We start from the raw sequence: 16,626 nt of genomic DNA, 5'->3' as shown, positions 1-16,626 counted from the left end.
AAAAAAAAAAAAAAATTTCATATGTGTGTGCTGTACTTACATCATTTCTCCCTTCCCTCTCCTCCCTCCAACTCCTCATGTGTCCCTTCCACATCTTCTCAAATGCATGTTTTTTTTCTCTTTGTTACTATTACATATCATTGTTACATGAATTAAGCAACCTGCTGAGTCCATTTGTTGTGTATATGTATGTTTTCAGGGCTGACTATTTGGTGGTAAATAACCAGTTAGGACCTTTGTCCTTGGGGATGACTGTTTCTTCCTCCCTCAACATTCATTAGTTCCCATAGCTCTTCATTTGGGGGTGGGACCTTATGAAATTCCCCCTGTCAATCTTGGCATGCGAACTGGTATTTAGGAATATATTTGAGATTTCATGGGTACATCTTCACTCTCATATTTAGAAGACGCAATTTCACCAAAGATGACCTGGTCCTCTGGTTCTTATAATCATTCCACCTTGTCTTTGGTGATGTTCCTCTGGCCTGTGATGTAGGTAGGGCTTGTCTCAGATGTAGATGTATCCATTGGAGCTGGACATTACAGTCAGTTTGTTCTCTCAGTTTTGGCCAGGTGTACTTTTCTGTAATTATCTGTCTACTACAAACAAAGAATAATTTCTCAAACTCTTGAGTTCTTATCTGAAGTCATTAGTTTTTTTTATGAGTCTGTGATTGTTTGGGCTGCATGTATATATGTACACCACATACATTAGGTTTCCAAGGAAGTCAGAAGAGGGTGTTGAATCTTCTGGAACTGGAGTTACAAACTGTGATAGCAAGAGCAAATAGGATTCTTAACCACTGAACCATCTCTTCATCCCGTTAATAGCAACCTTAAAAACTGACACAAATCTTACAAATAATAAGTTTGTTGTAAAAATAATGGGTGGGCATAGTAGTGCATGTCTGTAATCTTAGCACTTTGGAGTTTGAGGTAAGATGAGGAAAGAGTTCAAGGTCCGTGTAAGCTATGTGTGGAGTGTGAGACTAGCCAAGTCCACATGAGGGTCTGAAAAAAAAAATAGATGTAGCAGAAAGATGATTGAGACAATGCTAAGCCTTGGTCAAATAACTCATCTTAGGACTATTTGTTAGCCTAGTTTTATATTATCATGCACATATTTGGGTCCTGTTTTCCATATTCATTCATTCACCCACAGAATTAGGTTTCCCTTTACCTCTGCACCCTCATTTAAGAGGGAAACAGAGTCCTATTTCTTTTTTTGTCTGTTCATTTGTTTACTTATTTGTCTTGAAACAGAGTGTATAGCCCAAGCCGGCCTCAAACTTTCAATCCTTCTGTCTCCACTTCCAAGTGCTAGCATTCCAGTTGTGTGCCACCATGTCCAGCCCTCCATTTCTTAGTCTATATCACCTTAAAAATCTGGTTTTAATCAGTCACAGATGACTTCCTGGCTATTACCTGAACTGACTGTAAGAAATATGCTTTTCTTGGGCCAGGCGGTGGTGTCACACGCCTTTAATCCCAGCACTCGGGAGGCAGAGGCAAGTGAATCCCTATGAGTTCGAGGCCAGCCTGGTCTACAGGATCTAGTTCCAGGACAGCTAGGACTGTTAAACAGGGAAACCCTGTCTCAAAAAAAGAAAAGAAAAGAAAGAAAGGAAGGAAGGAAGAAAGAAAGAAAGAAATATTCTTTCTCAAGTCAATTGAACAAATCCACTAATACTTGTATTTTCTATAAAGGAAAGAAAATTTTAATATAACATGTGATGACTTGAAAGATGGTGAGAAACGTCCTATCCCTAACCCTATATGTAAATTTGAAGATGCCTTTCAAAGTTACCCAGAAGTTATGGAAAACATTAAAAGAGCAGGCTTTAAAAAGCCTACACCAATTCAGGTATGCTTTTGTTAACTCCAATATTTCATTGAACACTGCCCCCCAGATAATATCTGTTAAATGTTAGAAGTTAAATCACTAGGGAATAGCTGTGTCTTAATAGCATGTGCCCAGTACCTCCTGCAGCACTGCTAATGACTGACAAGATGTGTTTAAAAACCTAGAGCTGATGAAGGTTAATATTCAGGAGGATGCCTATATGTTTTTCTTTGGGTTCTCCTTATTTAGCTTCTCTAGGATCACTAATTATAGGCTCAATGTCCTTTGTTTATGGCTAGAAACCAAATATGAGTGAGTACATCCCATGCTCCTCTTTTTGGGTCTGGCTTACCTCACTCAGGAAAGTGTTTTCTATTTCCATCCATTTGTATGCAAAATTCAAGAAGTCCTTGTTTTTTTTACTGCTGAGTAGTACTCTAATATGAATGAGGACTACTGAGAACTCAAGAACAATGGCAATGGGTTTCTGATCCTACTGCACGTACTGGCTTTGTGGGAGCCTAGGCAGTTTGGATGCTCAACTTACTAGACCTGGATGGAGGTGGGGGTCAGGGAACCCTAAGTGCTCTTCAGGCTGAGGAGGGAAGGGGACTTGATTGGGGGAGGGGGAGGGAAGCGGGAGGCAGTGGCGGGGAGGAGAAATCTTTAATGAATAAATAAATTTAAAAAAAACCTAGAGCTGATGGGCACAAACAGATGGAAGAGGAGTTGTGATTCTTGTTTCAGTATTGAGTTTTTTTTTCAGTCACAGGCGTGGCCAATAATTCTACAAGGAATAGATCTTATTGGAGTAGCACAAACTGGAACAGGGAAGACACTGTCCTATTTAATGCCTGGATTTATCCACCTAGACTCTCAACCACTGTAAGAACTCCCTTGACTCTATTTTCTTATTAGGGATTTAATAGTATATAACAAAAAACTATAATTAAGTTCTGTCATTTCTTGCATTGGTCAAAGTGATGCCTCTTCTTTGCCAGTCTGCATATGGCTATGCTTATGATGTATATGGTCATAAAACCATTTTAGGAAGCAATAGATACTGTCTACCAAAAGTCAATAAAAAACACTGGAATCAAAGTGCCTAAATTGTCCTAAATCATGTTGTTTAATTAATTTTCTATGAATGTATTGTCCAATATAGTTCTAATCGATGAAAAAAATGTTTATCATTTCAAATGTAATGTTAAAAAATGTCATGTTAAATGAACAAGTAAATATTTGAGGCAGTGGACTTGTGGTGTATGTGACTTATTTTCTGGCTTTTGTCATTTTATGGTGGCTCTACCTTTATAATAAAAAATTATAGAAACTTATACCAGCAGCTTATTTTTAGGTATGTTAATTGTAATTAATAAAATTAAGTCTACACGAGGAACTTTTTATTTATTTATTTTGAGACAGGGTTTCTCTGTGTAACAGTTCTGGCTATCCTGGCATCTGCTTTGTAGACCAAATTGGCTTCAGATTCACAGAAATGCCTGCCTCTGTCTCCCAAAGGCTGGTATTAAAGGCATGCACCACCACCACCTGGCCTACAGGAGGAACTTTTTTAATCATACACTTTACCAAAAAGTAAAAATATGTCTTTTCTGCTTCTTTTGACACTCATTATTACAAATCTTGCTCTAAATGATCTTGCCATGCACTTGAGACAAATAACGTAATGTTATTGTTTCCCTTTTAAAGAGCTAGAGAACAAAGAAATGGACCAGGCATGCTAGTCCTTACACCAACCCGGGAATTAGCCCTTCAAGTAGAAGCTGAATGTTCTAAATATTCATATAGTGATCTTAAAAGGTAAGTCGTTTCTATATGAGTGTTATATTCACCTCCACATTTGTAGTAACCTTATTTAAATTGTGTGTGTGTGTTTCTTTGGTTCAAATTCAGTCTTGTGCATATTTGCCAAATGCTCAGCTCCTGAACTATCACCCCAGCTCTACAAATTAATTTTCAATTGGTACACATCAATAAAATCATGTTTATAATGAGGTACCATGTTATGCTTTGGTATGTCCATGAATTATGTAATGTTTAGGTTGAATTAAACATTTCCTCAAACCTTTCTTTTTTGAGACAGGGTCTCTCTTGCTGTCCTGGAACTCACTATGTGTATCAGGCTGGCCTCAAAGTCACAAAGATCTCCCTTTCTCTGCCTCCCTAGTGCTGGGATTAAAGGAATGTGCTACCACTGGGCTTCTTAAATATCATTTTTTGAATTGTAAACATTCAAAAGCCTTCTAATTCTTTAAAATGTACATTTTATGGACTACAAGCTAGCTCAGCAGTTAAGAGTGCCTGCCCACTTACAGAAGACCCAAGTTCGGTTCCTAATACCTAAGTCAGCACACACCCACTTAGAACTTCAGCTCCAGGGAAATCCCACACCTACAAGAGCACATGCTCTTATGTGCACATACTTGTGTGCAGACAAACACATAATTTAAAATAGTAAAAATAAATCTTAAAAAACATACACTATACACTATAGTCAGGCAGTAGTGGCACACTCCTCTAATCCCAACACTTAGGAGGCAGAGACAGATGGATCTCTGAGTTCAAGACCAGCCTGTTCAACAGAGAGGCTTCCAGGACAGCCAGGGCTCCACAGAAAAATCTTGTATCGCAAAACAAAAATACATTGTATTATTCAAATCACTGCTGTATGGGGCTGAAGAGACTGCTTAGTCAATAAGCGCACTGACTGTTCTTCCAGAGGACCCAGGTTCAATTCCCAGCACCGACATGGAAGCTTACAACTGTCTATAGTTTTAGTTCCAGGGGATCTGACACCCTCACGCAGACAGACATTCAGGCAAAGCACCAATGTATGTAAAATAAAGATAAATAAATAAATAAAATTTTAAGTTACTGCTGTGCTATAATAACACAGCAAGTTCTTGCTCTGAGTTTACCTTTTATTATCATAGCTTCTGACATCTTCATTAGTTTCATACCTTGGGGATCTGATTTAATTAACAATAGCCATGTCATAAAGCTCAGAAATGTAGAAATATTGTTTTTTAGGAGACACTATAGGCTGGCAGTGTGGATAGTTTGCATAATGGGGTGGCTACTCCTAAAAACATCAAATATTTTATTTCATCTTATCTGTAACCGAAATGCTTAGGTTAGTTGCAATTATGCATTATGATGGGATGTTCTTTGCTTAAACATGAACTTCTGGATTTTTTTAAAGTGTTTGTGTATATGGTGGTGGCGATAGAGATGGACAAATACAAGATGTTTCAAAAGGTGTAGACATCATTATTGCAACTCCTGGAAGATTGAATGACCTACAAATGAATAACTTTGTCAACCTGAAAAGTGTAACCTATTTGGTAATCATGGAGTGAGGGTTTGGAATACTGGGAGGAAAAAGAACTGAATTTGTAAAAGATGGGGGAGGGGATGGCTGTTTTAAAAGGCTTTGTATTCTGGAACTATTTCCCATTCTGCTGAGCATAGTAGGAAAGTTAGACATTCGGTTTTTCTCATTCAGTAGCCATAGAAACTGTTGGGAATCAAGTGAAACAAATCAGTCTGCATTCTTTGTCCACAGAAAGTTTATTCTGGTCTTGAGAAGTTGAAATGTCTTAGATAATAGGGAAAGTAAGTGTTTAGAAAAGAGATTGGCCACATTCTTCATTTTGAATACAGGTTTTAGATGAGGCAGACAAGATGCTGGACATGGGATTTGAACCCCAGATAATGAAGATTTTGTTAGATGTACGCCCAGACCGGCAGACTATTATGACAAGGTAAGTATACCTAATTATGTATGTATTCAGAATAGAAATCAGTAGATTAAAAACTTATTCTATTAAGTTACTTTCTCAACTACCTTTCAGAGCATTACTTGAAAGTACTTTGAGGTTCTTGAATGTAACAGTGAATACTTTATCTTTGACTATTATACCTTTCCTACATAATAAATGGGTTTGTTATTTTTGTGAGCCACCATGTGGTTGCTGGGAATTGAACTCCGGACCTCCTGAAGAGCAGTCAGTGCTCTTAACCTCTGAGCCATCTCTCCAGCCCCGGGGTTTGTTATTTTTGTTACCTTTTTTTTTTTGAAACAATATGTAGTTCTGTCTAGCCTGGAACTTTCCATGTAGACTAGGCTGGCCTCAAACTCACAGAGATCTGCCTCCCAATTGTTGAAATTAAAGGCATAACTATACTTATTTTCTTGTTTGTGTGTGTGTGTATGCACTGTGGCATATGTAGACAGGTCAGAGGACAACTTGCAGGAGAAGGTTCCAGCCACGATGTGGGTTCTGGGAATGCAATCAGGTTGTCAGCCTTGGCAGCAAGTACTTTTGCCTGCTTGAGACGCTCACAAAGGGTTTTACATGAAAGTCGTGTTTCTTGGAAAGACCTTATGTTGAATAAATGATCACTTATCTTTAGAGATAAATATTTGATTTCTGATTACTTTTCCTGACATAAAACTGAGAAAACAATGATTGTCTGTGTAATCTATAAAGAAAAATTCTTCCCAGGCCCATATTCTCTGTTTGAAAGATGGTTCCGTGATTAAGAATGCTTGTTGCTCATGCAGAGAACCCAGATTCAGTTCCCAGCATCCACATCAGGTACATATGAGCATCCACTACCTCCATTTCCAGGAAGTCTGATGCCTCTGGCCTGTAAGGGCACCTGCAATCATAAGCATATCCCCATGCACACATATGCGTGTAATTAAAATAATATGACTCCCCCTCTCACAAGACTCACGAAATATACAGAAAATTGAGCAGAAAGAATATAGAAACCAGAGATCAGGAAGGACTTTAAAACAGGTCTTCTGGACATGGTGAGCAGTTGCTACTCAAGACCTGCATACAATCGACTGAGTCAATATCCTAGCAGGGATTAAACAGCGTGGGGTGGGATACTCAAGGCAGTTGCCACTTGCCAGTAGAAAGCCAATTTTCTTCAGGGGTGGGGCCCTGTTAGGCTCTTATGCTAAGGTAGGTAGCCCTATACCCACATGCATGTGGCAACACATTTGAACTCAGTAGGTTTTGTGTGTGTGTGTGTGTGTGTGTGTGTGTGTGTGTGTGTGTGTGTGTATGTATGTATTGTGTGTAAAGAAGACACAGAAAAAGGGTGTAGGCATGAAGTTGGGAGGTGGGAGAGAGGAATTTAGTAGGAGTTGGGGGTAGGGTAATAAACAGTAGATTTGATCAAATAAAATGCATTTGTGTATTAATGGAAAATTTTTAGTTTACAGAAAGGATAGTTGAATGGCTGTAGAAAAAATACTAAATCACTTCATTTTCTGTTATCTACCATTTCAAGAAAATGGAGTTATATTTCATTGTATATGAAGGTACAAAAGGGGACCAATTTCATTATCTTATATATGTTGAAGAAAAGAATGAACTTATATAGCCTTTGACCAATATACTTAAAATGATTTGTATGGGCCTAAGCACTTGATTTTCCTTGCTGACACTGTGTGATAAATATAGATTGTTTAATTTTGGTGGTTTGTTTGTTTTGACTTTTATAAAGGATGAGACACAACTAAACTTTTGTTACCCTTTTATAGGTAAAAATTTATTTGATGTTATAGAGGCATTCTTAACCTTTTGGATAATATAAACAAAGAATAAGTAAATGAAAAAAAACTTAAAAGTTATGTCCAGTGGCTTGACTGCAGCTAGGCAGCTCAATAGAATTTAACTGTAAATTTGTTTGACTTATTTCAGAGATTAGGAACATAAAGATGTCTTTCATGAGTAGCTTGGTACACAGCATGCTTAAAGGAATTTGGTAACATGTTGTAATAAAGTTTTGATGTTTGTGTATCTTGTTTGTTTCCAGTGCTACTTGGCCATCTGCTGTCCGCCGTCTTGCGCAGTCTTATTTGAAAGAGCCAATGATTGTCTATGTTGGTACTTTGGATCTAGTTGTAAGCTTGTTTTTATTTCTATTAAAACTTTGTATAATTACACTTAAAGAACATAGATAAAGGCAGTGGGATGTACTTCAGTGATGGAGTAGATACTTAGCATCCATGAGGCTCTGGGTTCAGTTCCAACACAAGGGGAAAAAAGGCTGATTTTGATATGTCTGTTTCGTCAACTCAATTAGTTTACAGAGTGTGTGTAAATATTTTTCTAATATATTATGCATATTTCTAATATGCATATATACTAAATTCTATATATATATATATACATATTAGAAATATATATGTATTAGAAAATAGAGGGGTTAGGAAGAGGGCTCAGTGGATAAAGTGCTTGCTACTCAAGCGTGGAATTCAGATCCTCAGAACCGAAGTGAAAAATTAGGCAGATGTGGCAATCACAAAGACAGATTCCCTAGGACAAGCTGACTGACTAGTGAGACTAGCCAAAGTCAGAGAGCTCCAAGTTCAGTGAGAGACTCTGTCTTATTTATTAAAGTGGGGAGCAACTGAGGAAGATCTTGTCGACTTTGGGCCTCCACACTCAATGTTTCTGCACACATACACATAAAAAATAATAGTAAATATAGACTAATACTTTGAAAAGTGATAATCATTCAGGAAAAACTATGTGAGTACTTCATTCTTGACTAAGTGCTACTATAATCTCTTTTATCTAAAGAGATTTTTAAATTAATTAATTTATTATTAGTTAAAAAAAATGACACTAGTCAATTTTGTATTAAATTGACAAAGTACTTCCTGAGTTGAGATTCATGTTGTATCACCTCATCACTGAAAGTCTGATATGCAAAGTTCAGGAATATAATGCTTACAAACATGATATTACTTGATGGTTGTCCTTACAACAGTAGTCAGTAGCTTTTAGCATGCCTGCCAATCATTCATGTGTTCCCAGACTCAGTGGGGGTAAATAAGTGATAAAAATCAAAGACTGAGCTTAAGTGTTGAGTAGAAATAATAATTTTGCTATGCTCACTACCTTTCTATTTTCAAAGTGTTAGCTGATTATAAATGCATTTTGAGCCATTTGTGGGTGGTACTAATGTACTTATATTCTCTGAATTATTTAGGCTGTAAGTACAGTGAAGCAAAATATAATCATCACCACAGAAGAAGAGAAACGAACTCATATCCAAACTTTCCTAGAGAATATGTCACCTAAAGATAAAGTCATTGTGTTTGTCAGCAGAAAAGCCGTGTAGGTGTTTCTTTGTGCTTTCTTTATCATCAGCAATCCAGATGACTTACTCATGACTGTTTCTGTATATAAATTTCAAATGGGGAAGTTGACAGACTGTTTGCTAGTTGATGAAGGTATTAGAATAAGCACTTAAGTTCATTAACTTTATTCTTTGGTTCAGTGCTGATCACTTATCAAGTGACCTGATTCTCCGACACATATCAGTGGAGTCTCTGCATGGCAACAGAGAACAGAGTGACCGAGAGAGAGCATTAGAGAACTTTAAGACAGGTGAGTTATAATTGCTGTCTGTTGCAGTTTCGGGGATTCCAGTACCTGGGCTTGACTGAGTGATGGTATCTTTTCATATTTTCTATTTCTCAATCTGTCCTCACCTTGTAAACCCAAAATAGACTGAATATTAATATCTGCTTCTGAGAAATAACTAGCTAACTCTACAAAGACCAATTCATGAATGAGTGACGTCAGAATACTAACTTGTAGTTGAGACTGTATTAGTTTCCCTGAAAGATGTATGTCTTAGTTACTTTGCTATTGCTGTGTTAAAACGCCATGGCCAAGGCAACCTATAAAAGAAAAGCTTTATTTGGAGCCCATCACCATGAGCTTGACAGCCGGCAGGGAAGGTGTTGGTGCAGCAGCTGAGCGCTCTTAAAGAGCTGCCGTGGGAATGGTGGGAGGCTCCTGAAACTTCAAACCCTCTCCCAGTGATGTACGTTTTCTAACAAGGCCACACCTCTTAATTCTTTCCTAAAATTATACCTACAGGGACCAAGCATTTAAACATAGGAGTCTATGGGGCCATTTTCATTCAGACCACTGAAACATTTCTCTTTCCCACATTTGTTCAGATAGTTCAGGAGAGGACCATTTGCTGAACTGTGGTATGTGGTGTTGTGACTTGCCAGTAGTTTTAAAGTCTTTCTTGGGTGTGAGGGCGATCTGGCTGCGACATCTGTCACCCCATTGATCGCCAGGGTTGATTCGGCTGATCTGGCTGGCTAAGCGGGTGTCCCCTTCCTCCCTCACCGCTAAAAAAACAAGTCTTTTCTGCTTTCACTAAAGCAATAATCATTCTAATTAAATTTCACATGTCTTCAACTGGCTGTTACCAGACAAGTTTAGTGTTTATATGCCTTTATTCTTTAGGTAAAGTGAGAATACTTATCGCTACTGACTTAGCATCTCGAGGTCTTGATGTCCATGATATCACTCATGTCTACAATTACGATTTTCCACGGAACATTGAAGAATATGTACACAGAGTAGGACGTACTGGGAGAGCGGGGTAAGCCAGCTGGGTCAGCCCAGGAGAGAAGTTCTGGGTCTGGATTCCCTTCACTCCTCGCAGAAACCCATTTTATTCTCTTGTATGTGTTCTGTTCTCCTCTAGACCCTTATTGACTCTTTTATCCCTTTTTATCTGGATGAACTAGATCCCGCAGTGATTGGCTTCTCATAATTGAAGTTCTTTTCAATTGTTGGTCATAGGTTTTGTGTGTTTTGTTTTTGTTGTTACTTAGCATTTTGTTCTTCTTTTAAAAAGATTTGTTTACATAGATGAGCACTTTATTTGAATGTTTATCTGCACATGAGAAGAATGTAGGATCCCATTATAGATGGTTGTAAACCATCATGTGGTTGCTGGAGACCCAGGACTCTGGGAGAGTGGCCAGTGCTCTTAACTGCTGAGCCATCTCTCTAACCCCTGTGTGTTTGTTGTCATTGTTGTTGTTTTCAGAACTGGGGCTGGAATTTAAGGCCTCACAAACTAGGAAGTGCTCTATCCCTGGGCCTCTTTGTACTCCCCCCACCACACCCCTACACCACAGTCTTACTAAGTTGCCCAGGCAAGCTTTGAACTTTGTGATCTTCTTGCCTTAGCTTCCCAAGTATGTACTTGTTTGTGCTAATGTTTTAAACCTGTAGTATTCCATCAGTGAATGTGTTCGGCTATCACTTTTATTGCTATTGACAAAGTATTCAGATTTGCACTAACATGAGAAGAGTACCTTTTCATCCCTGTTGAATCATTGGGCTATTTTTAAACTGAAAATTCCACCAGCCTTCTGAACCCAGAATTTCTGTGTTTCAGGTCTGATGAACCATAAATCAAAAATATTTTTTAAAAAGTACCTGTGTAGGATCTGTGGCTGCTCTTCTAGAGGTTCTGAGTTCAATTCCCAACATCCACATGGCAGCTCACAACTGTCTGTAACTCCTATTTAGGCATCTGGCACTTCAGACAAACATACAAGTAGGCAAAACACCAATGCACATAAAATTAAAATTAAAAAAAGTAAATAAATTAAAAAAAAAACTACCTGTGGTGAATAGATTTTTTTTCTTGTCTTTGTTCCCAAGATAAAAAAATTATGACATCTGTTTTTGTAGAGTATGTATGTATGCATATAGTAAGTAATCTAGGTATGATTTACATTATACAGGACAGTACATAGATGTGATACCATTTTATGGAAGAGTCTTGAGTATCCTCTGATTTGATGTCCTCGTGGGGTCCTGGAACCAACTCCACTGAATACAAAGAGATGACTTTATTTAGATTCTAAATTGCAGTTTATGTGATATTTACTCTATAACACATATGTGTAAAGGTTGAGGTTTCTTGTTTTTCTTCTGTTTTCTGTATTAACCAAATTAAGAGTATATGGTATAAAATAAATTATATGAACTTTTTTCCTCTTAAAGGCGAACTGGTATGTCAATTACCCTTATCACAAGAAATGATTGGAAGGTTGCCACTGAATTGATTAATATTCTGGAAAGAGCAAATCAGGTAAGAATTTGCAACTTATAGAAATTTTTATATTAATGTGTTAGTTGTACATTATGCCAGGTACTGAAGGCCCTGCTTGGCAAGTAAGATACATAACAAAACCCTAATATGAGGGTTGTGACATGGCAGTGATTGTGAGCTATGGGAGAATATGACCGAGAAACTAATGTGATATGAGTGAGCGGTAGATAGCCGTGGGAGCACTCTAGGTTCAGTGGTGAGACAGTACATGAGAAACTAATGTGATATGAGTGAGCGGTAGATAGCCGTGGGAACACTCTAGGTTCAGTGGTGAGACAGTACATGAGAAATGACACCATTAAAAGGGGCTGTTGGAGCCGGGTGGTGGCACACACCTTTAATCCCAGCACTTGAGAGGCAGAGACAAGTGGATCTCTATGAGTTCAAGGCCATCCTGGTCTACAGAGTGAGTTCCAGGACAACCAAAGCCACACAGAGAAAAACCGTGTCTCAAAAAAACATACTGAGGTAGACTGAGAGAGGAGTTGACCAAAATGAAGGATGTAAAAAAAAAAGTCATGCCGGGCGATGGTGGCGCACGCCTTTAATCCCAGCACTCGGGAGGCAGAGGCAGGTGGATCTCTGTGAGTTCGAGACCAGCCTGGGCTACAGAGCTAGTTCCAGGACAGGCTCCAAAGCCACAGCGAAACCCTGTCTCGAAAAACAAAACAAAACAAAACAAAAAAAAAAAAGTCATATAGTAGAAACCTACCTACTGTTTTATGATTCAATTAATATATACATATATTATTGTGCATATATATATATATACACACACATACACACAAGGGTCATTTAGATGGCTTAACAGGTAGAGACATGTACATGTAGGGCTGACAACCTAAATTTGATCCCCAGATCCTTCAGTGTGACAGGAGAAAACTGACTCCCAAGAGTTGTCCTTGGGCTGAGTTTGAACATACACAAAATCAAATATAAATATATATATAAAAATGTAATGGAGCTGCAGAGATGGCTCAGCAATTAAAAGCAAGCCGGGCGGTGGTGGCCTCTAATTCTAGTTCCAAAGAATCCCCCTTCTGGCCTCTGCAGGCACCAAACTCGCAAGTGGTATGTAGATATACATGTAGACAAAAGTCATACACATAAAATAAAACAAAAAGATAAAAATAAAAATGTGTTAAAGGAACTGTTAGGTGGCTAGGAAACAGTAGAAACGGAGTAGAAGGATGGGCACATGATTCTGTAGCTTAGACATATTTAGGACTTAACTGGCAAAGAAAGACCTTTTCTTCCTTTTTTTTTTTTTCTCTTTTTGAAAGATGTCTTATGATTGTGGGCTTCTCTGAAACAATTTAAAGGTTTCAGCATATTGTAGGAAGGAACTCAGAACCCTAATAACACATTTAATAATTTCAGAGTATCCCAGAGGAACTTGTCTTAATGGCCGAGAGATACAAAGCAAATAAACTAAAAAGAGAGATGGAAAAAAAAATGGGGAAACCTCAAGGGAAGCCACAGAAGTTTCACTGATTCACTTGCGCGCTACAGGTAAGTTTTTATGGTGTAGACATTCAGATCTTTGTCTTTCTTTTTGTTTTGTTTGTTTTTTGAGACAGAGTCTCTTTATGTATCACTGGGTGTCTTGGAACTCACTATGTAGACCAGGTTGGTTCTGAACTCAAAAGATCTGCCTGCTTCTGCCTCCCAAATTCTGGGATTAAAGGTGTGCGCTCCCACAACCAGCAAACCTCTGTCCTTCAAAATTAGGTTCATATGGTGTATATATTACAGTCAGCATAATCTATAAGAACTGCTAACATAATAAATGATGAATTTTTACTTTTTCACCTATTACCAAAGTCTAGTTAATAAACTTTTTTTAGACATATGCCACCCAGGCTGGCCTCATACCTGCAACGTTTCTGCATTTCTACCTTAGCTTTCTGAGTGCTAGGGGGTTATAGGTACATAACAGAATATGCAGCTCAGAAGTAATTTATATATTTATCAAATAACTATCAAAAAGTATCAGGTTTTGGCAAGCACGTGAAAAATTTGGACACCTTGTTCACTGCAGGTGAGGTTGTAAGTTGATTTGTCTCCTGTGGAAAATGCCATAGTGTTCCTTAGCAATTATCTGATGTCACCAGTCTGCTTCTGGTTATATGTTCAAAATGAATAGGAAGCAGGACCTCAAAAATGTATGCCCTTATTTCAGAGCATATACTTAAAAAACAGCACTACTCTCTTAGAAGGAATCCTGTTGTGGAATATTTTTTTAAGTGTTCAAAGATGTGTTGAATTTGTTTAACTATGTAAACTAGTGTTGCGTTTGTTTATGTTGCAAAATATTTGCTTAAAGCCGGGCGGTGGTGGCACACGCCTTTAATCCCAGCACTCAGGAGGCAGAGACAGGTGGATCTCTGTGAGTTCGAGACCAGCCTGGTCTACAAGAGCTAGTTCCAGGACAGGCTCCAAAACCACAGAGAAACCCTGTCTCGAAAAAAAAAAAAAGCGAAAGTATTTGCTTAACTATGTAAAGATGTGTTTGCATTTGTTTAATTTAATTATGTAAAGATAGTATTGCTCTTTTGCCTGCCTAAGGCACCTGATTGGTCTAATAAAAAGCTGAACAATTATGAGGGAGGAGGTATAGGCAGTACTTCTGAGCAGGGAGGGTAAGTAGGAGGAAGAATTTAGGCACAAAGAATGAAAAGGAAAAACCAGAGAGATGTTGGGCCAGACAGACAGACATGGAGGAAGCAGGAAAGTATAGCATACAGAATAAAGAAAGGTAAAAATCCCTGAGGCAAACATGGATGAATAGAAACAGGCTAAATTAAGTTAAAAGAGTTAGTGGGATAAGCCTAAACTAAGTCTGAGCATTCATAATTAATAATAAATCTGTGTCTTTATTTAGGAGCTGGTTGGCAGCCCTAATAAATTTCCAACACTCAACCCAAAGGTCCAAGAATAAGTTAATACAGTGTATCCCGTCCATAACAGTGGGACAGGCAACCGTAAAGGGTATGTGGCCTGTTGCAATCAGAGTGAATCTTGAGGCTATTATGCTTTAAATGAAAAACTTGCAAAAAAAAAAAAAACCCAAATACTATATATGAATCTAGTATGAGGCATGTTAAATAATCAAATTCCAGTGAAGACAGCAGGATCAGCAGTTCTAGGGTAGCCTGGGCTTATTGAAACCCTGTCTCAAAGAAGAAAAATCACGGGAACAAAATAATGCTTTCGAGGATGAGTGGGAGTAAGGTAAGCAAAGTTTAGTGGATGTTTAGTGGATGTAGAGTTTGAATTTTCTAAGTTGAAGACTATAGAAATTGCACAACAGTGAATATAGTTATCAGCACTGAACTACACAGGATATATATTTTACATGATGTAATCACACTGCCCTTTTAAAAACTGGAAAGAATTTTGAGCTAAGCAGTGGTGGTACATGCCTTTATAAGCATTTGGGACGTAGAGGCAGGCAGATCTCAGAGGTCAGTCTGGTCTACAGAGCAAGCTCCAGAACAATCAGGGCTATACAGAGAAACCATGTCTCAAGCAAAACAAACAACAACAAAAAAGAAATTTGTAAATAGTAACTCCCCCCCCCCCGCTTGTTTTTCAGGATTCAAGATTTTATTCAAAGTGGAATTGTTCAAACGTACATCAATGTGAAGAGACTTGGCTGATTCTTAAAATAATAGTGTTTATAAATGTAGAATTCAATGTTTTATACTTTCTTTAATAAAAAGCAATAGTTTTTAACCTTGTTTAACTTTTTTTCATTGTCATTAATGTAGTACTAAAAGATTTTATTTATATTTTTAATTTAAAAAGAGAACTTTTGGGGCTGAAGATGTAGCTCAGTGGTAGGGTGCTTGTCTAGCATGTACAAGATCAAGGGTTCAACCCTCAGGTCTGCAGAAGACAAAAACAAGAAGACAATTATCACCTGTAATGTTGCTGCACCAGCATCTATGAAGAGTCTGGTGCTTGCTCAGATGTTATCATGCACTGAAAAGATGCTGTGAACAAACTTGTGGATTTTTGCAATAAAAAAGGTGACTTTTTTCTTTCTGGATGGTATTTTAGTTTCATATTATACAAACAGTTATCTGGATGTACTGTGTTCAGAAAAGCACAGATCCCCTTCTGGAAGTGTGAAACAATTAACAGAGAAAAGGTGAGCCATTTGTCCATCTTTACATGTCAACCCATAAACTTAGGCAGACATCCTGGGAAAATCAGACTGCGTTTGCATCAACGTTTCTTCAATCTCATTCATGGTTTTATGTTACCTGTTCCACCGTAGGGTTATTGTAGCTCTAATCTGTGTCTGTATATTTGTGTGTTATGTATGATGGTGTTAGGCCATCCTCACATCTACATTATTCATCCAGTGTTTGCTGAGATTTTGTGACAAGATTAATAATAGAGCCTGATAGGAGCAAGGAAACCATCAGAAATTAACAGCTGGATCTTCAGAAAAATACACAAGTATCAGGTAAATCTGAGGTTATCAGAAATCAACAGCTGGATCTTCAGAAAAACAACAGGTATCAGGTAAATCTGAGGTTTTCAAGACAGGGTGCCATGTGTCCTAGGCCTGCCTTGAACTTGCTGTGTAGCCTAAGATGACTATCAACTGTTGATGCTCCTGCCTTCACCTCCTGAGTGCTGACATTACATGCATGTACCACCTCTCACATACCCGTCATTTTAAATGTCTTCCTTCTTTAGGTACTCTTTGAAATGTGACCGTTACAAACAGTCCCTTATTTGAGGAGACTGCATTCGAAGCCCCGCAGAAGATGCCTGGA

The 16,626-nt window shown here is 38.1% G+C and overlaps 1 protein-coding gene across 1 annotated transcript in view; it reads left to right on the top strand.

Moving 5' to 3' along the window:
- Positions 1–15,505, top strand: part of Ddx43 (DEAD-box helicase 43) — a 28,750-nt gene extending 13,245 nt beyond the window's left edge. Inside the window, exons 6-17 of the mRNA XM_005347585.3 lie at positions 1,708–1,864; positions 2,610–2,728; positions 3,554–3,664; positions 5,067–5,208; positions 5,528–5,628; positions 7,703–7,790; positions 8,885–9,012; positions 9,176–9,285; positions 10,165–10,303; positions 11,725–11,812; positions 13,214–13,345; positions 15,432–15,505. Coding sequence (XP_005347642.1) covers positions 1,708–1,864; positions 2,610–2,728; positions 3,554–3,664; positions 5,067–5,208; positions 5,528–5,628; positions 7,703–7,790; positions 8,885–9,012; positions 9,176–9,285; positions 10,165–10,303; positions 11,725–11,812; positions 13,214–13,327 — 1,297 coding nt within the window. The 3' untranslated portion in view covers positions 13,328–13,345; positions 15,432–15,505. The remainder of the gene's footprint in view (positions 1–1,707; positions 1,865–2,609; positions 2,729–3,553; positions 3,665–5,066; positions 5,209–5,527; positions 5,629–7,702; positions 7,791–8,884; positions 9,013–9,175; positions 9,286–10,164; positions 10,304–11,724; positions 11,813–13,213; positions 13,346–15,431) is intronic.
- The last annotated feature ends 1,121 nt before the right edge of the window (positions 15,506–16,626 follow it).

Source organism: Microtus ochrogaster, chromosome 5, assembly GCF_000317375.1.
Source record: "Microtus ochrogaster isolate Prairie Vole_2 chromosome 5, MicOch1.0, whole genome shotgun sequence".
In the NCBI taxonomy this organism is placed as follows: domain Eukaryota; kingdom Metazoa; phylum Chordata; class Mammalia; order Rodentia; family Cricetidae; genus Microtus; species Microtus ochrogaster.
This window is presented reverse-complemented; position numbering and strand designations above follow the sequence as displayed.